General features: G+C 37.8%; 1 protein-coding gene across 4 annotated transcripts in view; it reads right to left on the bottom strand.

Annotated features, from left to right (window-relative positions):
- Nucleotides 1-15,150, bottom strand: part of LOC137265602 (LIM domain-binding protein 2-like) — a 47,774-nt gene that overhangs the window by 12,164 nt on the left and 20,460 nt on the right. For all 4 annotated transcript variants that reach the window (XM_067801032.1, XM_067801030.1, XM_067801031.1 and 1 more), the window contains one exon: nucleotides 11,558-11,633. In XM_067801032.1, coding sequence (XP_067657133.1) covers nucleotides 11,558-11,633 — 76 coding nt within the window. The remainder of the gene's footprint in view (nucleotides 1-11,557; nucleotides 11,634-15,150) is intronic.

The raw sequence follows: 15,150 nt of genomic DNA, 5'->3' as shown, positions 1-15,150 counted from the left end.
TCACATCCATGAATATTATATCAAAATGAATCTATTTTCTATCAACAACTGTTGCTATAGGAACCATGAGATTAGTGCCGGGTTAGGTGCGATGGGTGGGTCCAGAGCAGAGGACCCAGATACCCAGAGGATGATCTTGACATGTAGTTACATCATATATTATCTTACCTCACACATAAATGGCTGATCGCTCTATTATTTTTATTGTACTCCGCTTAAAGCGAATAACATTTCTATGTACCTAGCTGGGAATGCTGAACTCAAATGGTAATTTGTGGGAGTAATTCTTTATCTTGAATAACACTGAATCATGTATGATCTACAGAAATTACAAATGTTTTGCAAATGCCAAATTCCTGAACAAAGGGAGAAAACTCTAAATCTGTTCAAAATCTAGCAATACCTACAAAAAGATTTGCATCCATGCTTCAAACAATTCAAAATTAACATTGAGGTGTTCGGTAAGATAAATATGTTGTTCACCAGTTCCTCGGGGCCCATGGGTTGATGGACCCTCCATATTTGTTTATGTTCAACCAATGGCCCCCTTGTGACCAGTAAACAACTTATACTGTATAATGAAAGCTACAATAAAACTACGACTGGATACTTCCGCTGCAAAAAGCCAATGTTCATATTCCTTTCTGACAAAGCTGCAGGTATTCTGACCTTCATTAGATAGACTCAACTTCTCAACTTTAATGAAAACACAATCAGATGTTTTCTATATTTGTATATAAACTGTTTTCATCAAGACTGGAAAACCTGTTTTCCAACTTTTGCGACCTATAGCAGATACTCTGAAGTGTCAGGAATACTGCTGAAAGGTACTGGGACAATACATTCAGCATACAGCATGACCAGTACATTAGAATCTCTTGATGTATCTATCACGGCAAATCTCTAATAGTCAGACCTGCCAGGAAACAGTTTTCAAAGTGAGAAGTGAGCAGACAAACTAAATGCAGCCATGCCATATGTGCATTTTGATTGATCATCCCAACAACACGCTGGTCCTGCTACAATTGGACGCTGGAACCTAAATACTGCCACAGGTCAATGCAAAGACTACAAGCGATTTTCAAGGACAGAGACTCAAATAGAAACTATATAGCAATATTTACATGTCTCCCAATAATTCCACTTAGTTATAATGTATCAATACAATTATTTTCTGAAGTCCATATGCTATTTTAAGTCAGACAAATTACTGTCTCAATTTAGCCTGCAGTTTTTCCTACCAGACAGCTTGGGGAGAAAGTTGTCTGATTTAGATCCCCAAAGTCTTGTGACCAAAAAAACTGCGGCAAATATGCATCTTCTTTTGGGGGCCCCAACAGTGAAAATCAATATGGTTTCAATAATTCATTGCTTGTGTCATATTGACGTATTTCACAGAGGGGCAGGACTCGTTAGCCATTCAGTAAACTGACACATAAATGTCATATTAGAACTTTTCATAGTGCTCACACATAATAAATACACATCAGACCTGAGATAGGATTACAAGAGTTATCACATAAAAAAAAAACTTAGTTTAAAAAGTGTGTTCATACAAATCATGGAGACAAGAAAATGGATATAATTAAAAGTAATTTTCTGTATATTGTTATAGTCAATCCAAGTTCGAGAGTGCAAAAGACAATAAGTTGTACATTTTCTAAAACCATGTCCACAAGTTTATTTCAGCACAAGCAGGATACTGTACTGTACAATTTAAACTATTTACCTAACTGCTACCTTTGATGACCACTAGTTATCAATGAAGAAATCTACTACACAAGTACAAGCATGCTGAACAAGGAATAAAATTCGAGTTATTTATTCTAGGTCACAAGATAACAGCTCAGTCTGCTGGTCTGTTCACCAACAGGAAGGGGAAAGTCTCAAAATCAAAAAACTTTTTTGTCAGGTATTGTTAACCCCTTACAAGCTGACATGAATACAGTTAACAAAATGACAAAAGGCAAAAGTGAGGACAGATTACCTCAAAGTCACAACCAGTCTGATATGTTATGATCTCAAACTGACTGGTATTTTAAAAATACTGCTGTTCATTAAATTTAAGATAGATTCATAGAAGCAAAAGCAACTAGTGCACTCTGTCAAAAACCATCATGTCCAACTATCCATTCCTAAAATCTGCTCTATAAGATCTGTGTATGTGTACACATATTTGTGTCTGAAACCTTTCTTTTGATAATATTAATTATTTCATATACACAGATGCAAATATAAATTCAAGAGATACTGAAAAAAGAATATACAAATGTCTTTCTGAATCAGTTTTATAAGCTTGATCATTGAGAACATCAATATAAGATGAAAATAGCTCATGGAAAAAGAATTATTCGCGTCTTTGACCTAAGCTGATGACAAAGGCTACCAACACCAGTCGTCAATGTAATCCAGCCCGTCACAGGTTTGAGATTTGATTACCCTGAGACGGTCCCCGGCCCTGTCTGGCCAAGTCTAATGGGCACAAGAACTAATCAAGTCATTGGTTACCAAGTGACCTGGGCCCCGCAAATTTTCTACCCAGACAATTCTGCAGCCTCTAACACAAGAAGATGTATTTCACTGTAAAACTGGCAAAATTTGCTCCACTAAAAATCAATACAGCACCAGTGACTTTCACCACCCTGTCTGTTGTCTACTGATGACAGATTGGTGGACGAAGCTCTGTGTTTCTTTCCTCATCATGAGAACAGGAACAACGACACTAAAACCACTAAAAATTTCGTCTGGAAATATGACAATGTGACACTGTCCTTGTTTGCTATTGGGTAGATCCACTGATACTGAGTGATACGCTTGAGGTTTTGCAAGAATCTGGTTTCATTACTTTTGAAAGGAACCTGTCTTTCCTGGAACACTACAGCTATTGGCACTGTGGCTCACCTTTCATCAAAGAAACTGAACTATGTAAAATTGTATTTGAACATGTAAAGGGAAACAGTTGTACTTATAGTGTGAGCAAGAGATAGTACTAGAGCTGTGTGTCTTACACTCAGATCATACATCGGCTTCCTTTCCTTCACTTCCTACAATAATGAAATAAAACACAAACAAACCTATCGTACCACATAAGTGAAGTAATATAGGAGTAACACTATTTTGCATCAAAATATAATTTGCAGAAGCCTCTGTTCTACCATTAACTGCCAGATAAAAGATATGGACCTCAGAAAATTATTCTGTGACCTTACAAATAGCGTTAACATTATTACAGGTAAATATAGACCTATTGTCTCTAGTATTACAATATCCCGAAACAAAAGAGCCAATAAAACTGCTGTGTACTGTTAACATGGGACATGTCAGGCCAATCAAATGACTTTACACAGCAATTCTGATATAGTCGACGCCATGTTTTGTTTAGTATATGCAGATTAGCTACAAGGTCACATGGAAACATGTATGATATTTGGCCAACCTGAGGCAAAATGAGGTCATGATCAGGTTACAGTGGCCTGCACTCTGCCTGATAACTTGGATACATATTCATTTAGTGTACATACAGTCACTGCACGACATTAACTACTAGTCAAGACCTAATACTGACACAGGACTTCAGGCCAGCAGAAGCAAAGGTTTTGTCTCTGATTGTGATGCTGATACTGAAAGATATCTGATGAGTGAGTGAGTGAGTGAGTGAGTGAGTGAGTGAGTGAGTGAGTGAGTGAGTGAGTCTGTTATGTCTTGCAAATATAACCAAACCTATAGAGAAACACTGTTGGTAAAACTTTGCTACATATATCTACTGTAACAAGCTCAGTGAGTGAGGAAGTGAATTTAGTTTTCAACCCCTTTTAGCATTATTCCTTCAATATTATGGTTGGGGACCCCAGAAATGCGATTCTCATATTGTACCCTTGTGATGAATTGAACCTGGGTCTTCAGTGTGACGAGCGAATGCTTTACTTATCTGACTCCCATTTATCACATTTCGGAAGTGGGTTGACATAAATGAGTACAAAACATGTCTGCATGTATTTTTTTCTCAAGACAAATGCTTTGGAATATAATTTATGATGCACATATTTAGAGGGATGGTTGCAACATTTACATTTAATATCTATCATATTCTTCCATACTCATGAAGTAACGACAAATATGTTTGCTTGGGAATGTTGTACACCAACCTCCCCCAAGGTCTGTGAAATGACAAAAATAATTAGCCAGTGATAAGTGCTCGTAAGGACAAACATGTGACCTGGATCCTCCTCGCTACAGGTCAGTGAGCTTCGATCTCCCCATCGCCAATCAGATTTCAAGTAACAGCCTGTCCCAAACCTGTTTGTTTGAACTTATTATGTTCCGGTGAGGAAAAAATCAATACTGGTACTTTGTCCTCTCGATGAATATGCTGATTGGGACGCGGGACCAAAGACAATGAGTGGCCTGAAGATGGCAAGTATAGCTGGTGATGCACCCTGTTGTGGGCCAAAGGGAGGGAAGGGGGGAGACAATCACTCATGCATAGAGATGCTAAGGTTGTGATTAAATATGCAAACACCACTGAGATCTCCTTGCGATCAGACCTGTGGATTATTCCAAGCAAGGCAGAGATACAGGCTGTGTTGAGTTCGACCCATGAACATTAGTCTTGTATTAACCCTGTATCTCACAAACCCCAAGCTCATCGATTCTGGATTTAGAAATTAGTTGCAAACATGATTATTTACAGCCAGTGGGAGTTGTGCCAGCCCTTCCGATTTAACCCCATCTCATCCCGATTTAGAGGTTTTTGGTCAAGAATCATGCCCATTCTCACATCATAACTGTTGCTGGGGTATTATGGGTTAATCTGTAAACATTAGGTCTGTGTTAACCCTTTGAGTAGAAGCAGCTGTAGAGAAAACATATTTTCTTTGATTACTGTATGTCATAAAGAACTGGTATATTGATTTAGTCATAAGATTGCCAGTTTTTCAAAGGTTTTGTAAGATAATATTGAAGGGGTCAGCAGGAACAGGCCTTAAACTTCACACTGTCTAAACATCTGAAAGGCAAAAGAGTTAATTTGAGGAAGAAAAAGCATATTAACCCATGTATGCCAATTCTCTGTTGCTTTGTCTTCTGATATAAAGTATATTTTATGGAGAGAAAGAATAATATATTTCATACAAAGTACTATCCACATTTTAAGGTTAAAACATATTTCTGAAAAGGGTCTTAAAAAAATATCACATGAATAGTGCATAATTTGCCCCCAAAGCACTTGTATTATGGATAAAATAAAAACAATTTCTGATTTGAATGCAATATTACCACTACATAAAAGAGATATCAATACAAGTAATTTTCTGTGTTCCATTAAAACAAACTTAACAATAATAAACAATGGCAAATGTAAGATAAGTATACACTTTGAAATTTGTTTCCAAATTCAAATAAACATTTTTAGAATTCAGAGTAATTTATCAGACAACTGTCAAGAAAGACTTACAAACATACAGGAAACATTCATCACACTGCACACAGAAAGGGTTAACTGAAGTTGACTTCATTATTTCAAGGATTAGGTCAGACTGTATGGGTGAGTTCATTTCCAAAACAGGGAGTACCGGTTGACACATACAACACTAATGCCTCATTATAAAGCATTCTGGGCGAAAATTTGTAGCTGGTCAGTTCAAAACACACCATAATATCTTGAATTTATATTCGACATAGAGCAAAGTTGTTAAAATCATATCGTGAGCGATATATTGGAAATTAGACAAACACATCAGCTTTGGTATTGAAAACTAGTGTTATAACGAGGCTCTAATGCTACCCCTGACAAGGGCCAGGTACAGTTGGATTAATTTATATTTTACCCTAGAAACTGAGGTGAAGGGTTCATTATGACAAGGGAGAAAGTCCGTGTGTAACTGCATGTTAGACAAGAAAATAAAAGATGTCGCCTTTCAAACTAGTTACCAGTAACTTTATCAGTATATCATATATCAAGGATTATGTTTGAATAGCCAAACAAAATACATTAACTGTCTGGAAATATCTGAAATATTCTCAAATCTAAAAGAAATTAGGAAGTAATTCCCTAGCTGAGCAGAATCAATTCTCATGACTAAGTTAAATTCAGATTTAGAAGTTTCTGAAGATATCTTACGTGAAAATCTTTCTGAATTAGGTTCGGGTACGTCATGGTTGGGTGGAAAGCCAACATTTCAAAGTACGCTTAAAGTTGTGTCTCACAATAGATACTGCTTTGTATCTTGATATTTACTGCAAGCATCATATGGCCTTTAGCATTTACTGGGAATTTAACTTTTTGTCCACAGACACCATGACCTTTATGGCAGATAATGCTAACTAAAAGATGCACAAGTATTTCTGAGCCAACATTTCTGCAGGAAGCTTGGAATTAGATATTTTGACGGAAATAGAATAATGTTTTTCACTAAGTAAGAGAAATGTCATTGCCTTGCCAAAAGTTGATGTGAAAAAGAAATTAAGTTGAAAATATAAAGACTGCCTACTCTTTTGATATGTATGTGAAATACGTGATATGTTATTCTATATCAAAGATTGTAAAATATATCAGAGTAAAGAATCTATTCTCAGTTTCATTAACCCCTTGATGGCTAAAATACCCTTTCTGATGTTCACCAACAATCATCCAAAATATAACAAAAATACTCATCTGTACCAAAAATAAACTACCAGTATGCATTCTTAAGATACTTACAAATCTGAGAATGACAAAATAGCTCATATATATAACTTTTGTTAAGGTGATTGATCAAAAAAAAACATTCTCGCCCAAAACAAGTTACAAATCAAGTCTGTCTACAAATACATCGTCTCAGAACAATCACCATTTTAGTTGCCATCAGAAATAGCAGTGTAGTTGCTATGGCAACAGCAAAATCAGAAAGACATATAAGTATCCTAAAAGTGGGATGTGACTCGTGACAAATGGACATTGCATCTTCTGCAAAGGTTTCCAATAAAAAATTCAAATATATCACTTTGATATTTTGATAGTTCAAAAATAGAAACTATCATAAAAATACATTAATAAAATGGAATTAAAAAATTCAATACTATCACTGATAACTGGCAAACTGACCACTCAAAATCTTAAAATTGCCATGCAGGCAAGAAAAATAAGCACAGAACGAGGACACAGAGTGAGTGAGCGAGTGAGCTAGCTTTTCATCACACTCAACAACTGTCCACCTGTATGGCAGCAGTCAGAAAGTAATAAAGTCTGGGCCAGCAATCCAGCGATCAAAAGCATGAGCATTGATTCACACATTTGAGAAACAATTAGGAGATAAACATCATGTGTTGGCCAATTTCCGGGTGTTATTGACTATTTGAAGCACGGGAATACATTTCGAACTGACAGTGTAAGCCAGCGGTTTCAAATGAACTATTCCTGTGCTTCAAATACTCAATAACACCCGGAAATTGGCCTACACATTATGTTAATCGACATTGTAAACAAAAAAGTAAACGAAAGGGTTTCACTCTCTGCACTCGTTTACATCGAGTACGGGTACAGCAGTGAAGTGTCATCAGCTGGCCGTTTGACCTTGTTCCCATGGTATCATCTGCAGCTGCTCATTTGTGACGTCATTCTAACTTTATGTCACAATATGATTTCAATGACGCCACCACTGCTGATGACACAACAAAACAATTGTTTGCGATGTTTGTACATGTCAATACGCAGCAAACAGTCTTGCAGTTTCCGGTATTCAAATAGCATTTGATCATGTTTTTCAACCAATCAGATTACAGTACACAATGACTTTTGGTTTACAATGACATTTATCAACCAAGTCAGTGAGTCTGAACACACAATCCTGTTAGTTGCCTCTTATGACAAGCATGGGTTAGTGAAGATCAATTTTAACCAAGATTTTCATGGGAATATTCCACCTGCGAAACAAGTGTAGTAGGCCCTCAGGAGGACTGCAACAAGTGTAGGGGGCAATCTGTGCAGGGGGCTGTAACAAGAGTGGAAAGGGTCAATCTGTAGGACTGTAACAAGTGCAGGAGCAATATCAAGGACTGTAACAAGAGTAGGGGCAATTTAAAGGACTGTAACAAGTGTAGGGGGCAATCTGAAGGACTGTAACAAGTGTAGAGGCAATCTGAAAGGCTGTAACAAGTGTAGGGGCAATCTGAAGAACGGTAACAAGTGTAGGAGCAATCTGAAGGGCTGTAACAAGTGTAGAGGCAATCTGAAGGACTGTAACAAGTGTAGAGGCAATCTGAAGGACTGTAACACGTGTAGGAGCAATCTGAAGAACTGTAACAAGTGAAGGGGCAATCTGAAGGACTGTAACAAGTGTAGGGGCAATGTCAAGGGCTGTAACAAGTGTAGGAGCAATCTGAAGAACGGTAACAAGTGAAGGGGCAATCTGAAGGACTGTAACAAGTGTAGGGGCAATGTCAAGGGCTGTAACAAGTGTAGGGGCAATCTGAAGAACGGTAACAAGTGCAGGGGCAATCTGAAGGGCTGTAACAAGTGCAGGAGCAATCTGAAGGGCTGTAACAAGTGTAGAGGCAATCTGAAGGGCTGTAACAAGTGTAGGGGCAATGTCAAGGGCTGTAACAAGTGTAGGGGCAATCTGAAGGACTGTAACAAGTGTAGGGGCAATCTGAAGGACTGTAACAAGTGTAGGGGCAATGTCAAGGGCTGTAAAAGGGTAGGGGCAATCTGAAGAACTGTAACAGTAGCAAGTGAAAACATCTGATGTGCTGTATGCTGTAGTTTAATTGGTAGGTGAGATCATTCTAGACTTGGTACACCACATGTTACATGGAACATACCCTATCGAAGTTGCACCACCTGTTGTTTCGTCACAGTGCCTGCCCAACAAAACACTGGAATTGTATCAGAGACGTTTAGTGTATCAAGAACGTCCATATTTGGTTTGTGAATTTCATTATTAATATTGCTACTTTATTGTAATTGCCATGGTTTTTGAACCATGTATATTTGTAACTATATTTGATGTGAAGTTTGTCTCGCTGCTGTATGACTGAAAGAACCCCATTGCAACATTAACTGTAACTCTCTCACCATTCACCATTTTGTACAGATATTACTGAGAACAAATGTTCATTCAATAGTGAGGGGTTGAACCAATGTCTATTGCAGCGTAATCTGATGTGTTGCATAATACCATTTCTAGTCTGGCAGCAAAACACTGGGGGCATTAGGCTGCATAAAAATATTAAATGTTTCTCAGGCACATGTTTTTCAAAGGTGATAAGGGCGGTCAAACTTTATTTTTAATTTTTGATTGACAAAAAGTTACGAGAGAGGAACATATTTTTTTTTTTTCTCTCAGAAATACATCTTAGGAAGTTTAGTATCAGTTGTAGATTCAGTCATACTTGTTCTTACAGACACTCATTCTTATAGTGGACAAACAGAGATCGGGATGTGGCCAAGTCAAAATTAATTTTTTGAATGGCATTAAAAAATTGTTATGTGCACAACTAAAAGTGACTTGCCGATGCCTTAGAAACATTTCACTTTTACATTTAGCCTAATCAGTCTCAACATTACAGGAGTGACTACAATTCAACTTAATTAGTGTTAGTCATGTACAAAACATGAAGTCTTTGTCTACAGCATGAGCTGCACCGACAGCAGTGGGTCTGCAGGACCAGTCCCTTTCGCATAGTTTATAGACAATGTGCCCAGTTTGTACTCCATGAGGTCAGGTGCCTCAACCCCATGGTTGTGTAAGTCCATACCAAGCATAGAGGTCATTCTGTAATTTGGAGTGGTTGAAGCATTCGCTCGTCACACTAAAGACTCGGGTTTGATTCCCTGTGTAGGTACAATGTGTGAAGTCCATTTCTGGTGTCACCTCCTTGATACTGCTTTATTTTTTTGCTAAAATCGGCCGGAACTAAACTCACTCACTCACTCATTCTTTTATCAGTAGTTTGCTGATCAATACATCAATCAATTGATTAGGGGTGGCTAGGCCCCTGCAGCATTAAGTAAATATCAATATCAATATCACTCACTCACTCATCGCAATGAGTGAAATAATATAGCAACTTGCTTTCTTCTTGAAAACTGTCTACTACCACCAAGATCTGCAATGCATCACTATTGATTACCCAACATTTTAATTATATCGATTTAAATTTTAAAAAGTAGATAGTATTGTTGATAAGATTGGCAGTTTGCCTGATTCAGTATTCACAAATAGTTAAATCATAAATTAAACATCAGAAAACTCAAAAGGCAATCCTGAGTAGTTTTGATCAGAAAGCATTTTGACAACTTCAGATAACAGTTACTTACTTCACCTTGGTTGACTGGAAAATGGTGGGAAAATGGGTGACCTTGACACTGTCTCCACTTACTAGTTTCTCTTCCATTAATTTATGTACTATTTACTATTACAGGACAACTGGAACAGCGTAAACAGTGCCAATTGTCTACTCTATTCACAGGTAAGTCTAAAACGCTTGTTGAAAATAAGAAAAAGTACTTTATACAATGAAGCCTTCATTCATGATATTAGATCCTTAAAAGTTCCATAAATTATTTAAAAACTACATAATTCTTGTTTAACATAGAAAGTTTGCTTTCATGACTGCAGTTCTTTCCAAATATAAACATTAGTTAATATGTAACCCACTAAAAATCCAATACACACCCTGGTGTTATTAATAAAATGAATTGACAGAGGGTGCAAGTGCCTTCAAGGTTAACATTTAGCTGTATTTCATGTATCCTGTGCCTACATTGTGTCTATCATTTTTAGCTAGCTAGCAGGTATTGACTATTTTCAATATGCTGTAAGTTTCATGCAGTTTAATTTGTCAAGCTGACACACTTCATTGTTGTACTTTCCATATGTTGCACTACAGGCAAACTCAATACAATTTTATTTTTTTTATTAAAACAAGGAATGCACACAAAAAGCAATGCATATAAAAAATGATTTGTTTGTCACCTGTGATGAAAACATGAAAACAGTGAGACATGGGATTTCTTACCAGTGAACTCAGGTAACAATGACTTTCATATTCAGTATCTATACTGTTCCAAATGACAACAGTGATGTGTTAATGTTCTCTAATCTGCAAGTATGTTTTCGAACACTGAAAATGTGTTGATGATATGATTCGGATAGACAGAGTGGTACACATCCAAATCTTGCTTGACAACATGCAAACAAGTACTACCCAGTGTCATCAACTAGCAGATAAAGGCAGACTTGACAGACTGTGATGACAGGCATGCTGAGTGTTCTTGAATGTAGCAATGGCATATGGAGGGTTAACCTGGACAGGGGAACCTAGATCATGCATAACACTGGGGGGAAGGTGAGGTAGTACTGGCTTGCTGCTTCACAGGGAACACACACACAAAACAACCTCCAGGGTGGGGGACATACTTTGAGATTGGATGGGGTGGGGTAGGGCGGGGCAGGGTGGCGTTTGTATGCATGCCATTGCATGCCATCTCTAATTCATAAAATAAGACCAAAGAATTGCTATATGTGATTTAAACTTCAGTGTTATTAAGGTGTATGGGAGCAAATAAGAAACATCTTACCTCTGTCCTCTGCTGCAGTCTTTTGTTGAGTTCATAGATGCGGTAGTCTGGTTGGCCCATATAGGGGGTGGGCCTCCTGTAAAAGGTAGAGAAAGGAGAGGAATAGAAAGGGTCAGGGTTCATGTTCATCATTACAAGCTGTTACGATCAATGTCACCACCATGGACAGCCAGTCAGTTGTTGGACATTGAAATGGACACGGGTAAGGCAGAGTGACCAGCAGTTGACAGTCACACTAAGAACATGGGGTGTTCTGGCTGTTTATGTTCCTCCAACAAAGCCCCAGTTTCTCCACACATTATTCCAGTCTCGGTAGATGATAGTACAGTTGTAACTAAGGCAAACCACATGCTTGGATGTTGGACAAGCCCATGCTGGCGAAGTCACAATATTGGGAGCTGCAACGCTGCCTCCCCCATCCTGATGCCACTTGCTAGCTCCACCTCAGCTCTATATAACAGTGGTCCATGTGCTATCAGCCGGTCACAGGCTATTTTTAGTCTGCGCACGGCTCTCCGGTAACTCAAACAGAGTGAATCTAAGCTGAGGCTAGAGAAGTGCTTGCATATAGAACATAGTACGCTATACACTACTCAAGTCGAGGTGCCTCCGTAGGTCAAGCTTAATCAAGACTAAATTCCCTCATCCACTTACGACCCACTAATTTGATTTTGGTGATGAAATTTACAGGCAATTTACGATGTTCTTGGCTAGGATTGTGTTACAAAACTGGGCATATCATTGCAACACATGTGATATGTAGATGTTCTCATGAAATATTTACATACACACCCAAAGTCAGGAATGTGCAGCTTATTCTAGCTTGTAAAATCAATGGTCACCAAAACTTGATCAAATTACATTCACTCTGTTCTTCTCATTTTTTCCTGGTGAGGATATTAACATGAATAGATAAGTTCACAGACTTCAGGCCTAATGTATAATATACTTCTGAACTTGAAACATCCCCAGGGGAAAAGATACATATCTAACATGATTCCTCAGGTGTCTAGCAATAAATAAAGTTTCCCATGGCAACTGAATAAATACTGACTTCTAATTAAAACTACCCACTAGAGTCAGACAGTTTAAAATGGACAGAAGATTTTTAGAAAGTCACATAACTTAATGATACAAGAAATTCACTAACTAGTGACAGTTGTTTGAGAAATTGGCAAACTTTTCCCGAGAACATCAGTTCCAAACTAAGTAACTAGTGTAGCAGCAGAAGCTAAAGTCAAAAGAAAGCAGGTAACAAAAAACGAGAAAACATCCATTTCAATAGTAATTTAAATTGAAAGATTCCACTTGACACTTCAGTTGATCTGACAACCTTGCCAACTACAACTGTACATCAGAGGGTCTATCAAGAATATTTTGCTTTTTTCTGTTCCACATCAGTATATTATGTAAGCCATCCCTGGACCCAAGGAATCGCAAGCAGCAACAAGTAAGCTATCCCTAGACACTACATTTCTAAGTCAGATCTTCTAATACACTAATAATAAAAGTGAGTGAGTGAGTGAGTGAGTGAGCCTCAATTCAGCCATATAGCCACAAGGCCATATTAACAACTACTTAAAAAACAACAACAAAGGATGGGCTGCATCTGTACGAGACAAAATGTCCAATGCCTAGAGCAGGCCATGTGTAATGAGTTTAGGACAATGTTGTGCATGCTGGTATGCCTGTAATAAGATAATACGGAAACTCCAGGAAGAAGAAGAAGCACTGGATAAAGAAGTGGTGGGAATTAAGGTCAGGGCAAGGCCTGTGGGAGCAGATAAGACAATGTGAAGGACACATAAATTATGTTCTCTGTAAGCTCAATATTTTTCTATACTTAGGTCAAATAAAATTTGCTTTGTTTTTAATCCTGGCAGTTTGACCCATGATTTTTTTCCAACCTGGTGGTAAGTCTTTGTTATATAGTGTTACGTTACATTTAACCCTGTACTGTCATGTGTTGCCATCTAGCTATTGTGTCACCCAAGAACAACAACACTTACTTACAACATACCCTTTGTATGGTATGAGAAGATCTCTTTATGGGTATCACATTTACATCACACGAACAGAACACAAGCAATCACATGTGAAATACCCTTGGTGCATTTCAAATCTATCCAGTCAATAAGTAACAAAGTGAAAGAGAGAGGTTGGAACAATGTCGCCTGGGTTATGCTAAGTGATGAAAGACCAAAGCATTTACTGCATTTGTGAAACAGGTGTACATGGCTCTTGCAAACACAGAATCATCCTCACAACTCTGGCATTTGAAACTGCTGTCACCAGGTTCTGCCTCAACTAAGGGAGGCAACTCCACCAAACCATGATCTGACCTAGAGACCCAGAATAGACAAGCCATTTCTATCCACTTCTTCTAATTCTTATCTTGATTCCTATCTTGATTATTGGTTAACAACAATAAAGTTGAGTCCAAACAAATAAAAAGTTGGAAAACAAAGTAATTGGACACAAGATCATACATGTTTTTAAAATAATTTCATTCATTCAGATCATGAACCTACTTATTTGAAATAACACAAAATTATCCAGATCAAATTAAAATGACCATTTTGGTACCATTCTTCTAATTTCAGTTATATTCCAACCTATATACATGAAGGGTTTATTAGAAATGGATGCTTGTCTTACATACTCCATGTGCAACATAAAAATGTATATTTGGGGGCAAGAAGTAAAAACTACTTGTAAACACAAGCATGTTCTGGTGCCAATGTGATCATCATAAATAAATGGCGTCTGTTTCGACGAAAGACCTCCTTGTCAGGGAGTATCACGGTGTATCATGAGGAGGTCAAGCATAATGGTCTTAGCTCTCTGGTGCAAGATTTGTTGGGGCCAGCCATAACAGTGTACTTAGCTCATATAATATCAATGAACAGTGCACTTTCAATACAGTTTTTATTTTCACTTATCCTGTTTTGGTTATCATTCTTATTATTCCCATTCAGAAAAAAGATGGAGACAATGACCTTGAAAGGTACTAAATTATTGTGTAGTAGAAAGGTTCTGGGTGTTTCCAGACATAAAAAATACACTGAACTGCCTCAACACACAACTAAATATATTTGTCCTATTCAACATGATGCTCAGCCATGTAAGATTCAGTCAACAAAAATAGCAAAGACCTATAGTTTGGCCATGTAGGAGTGTAGGAGTTACCTCCCTTTAATTCCTCATCCCCCCATTGAAGACAACCAAGCATACCTCAATCAAAACCCATTTACATAACATTTAATGACTCATGCGCTAATCTGAATTTTGTTTCACAGACATGGATGGAAATGCAGTGAACACATTCATCTCATCCAATGTAATGAAGCTCTGATCGATGGATAACTTCACTGACACAGAGAAAGTTGTCACCGTTATGTTTATAATTGTATCACTACATAAACATACCACAAGCAGTTGGGTGGGCTTATAAACCGTCACAGATGTAGTGTACAACATGCTGAAACTTCACATACTGCTGTTTAATCCCAGCAAACTGGCTATGGACTCACTTGATGAGCTCCCCATGATCGGCTTACATCACGGATCAGACATCACAGCCCTCCCTTCAC

This window comes from Haliotis asinina, chromosome 15 (assembly GCF_037392515.1).
Source record: "Haliotis asinina isolate JCU_RB_2024 chromosome 15, JCU_Hal_asi_v2, whole genome shotgun sequence".
Lineage (NCBI taxonomy): Eukaryota > Metazoa > Mollusca > Gastropoda > Lepetellida > Haliotidae > Haliotis > Haliotis asinina.
The sequence above is the reverse complement of the archived record's forward strand: the minus strand, read 5'-3'. Positions and strand labels throughout refer to the sequence as shown.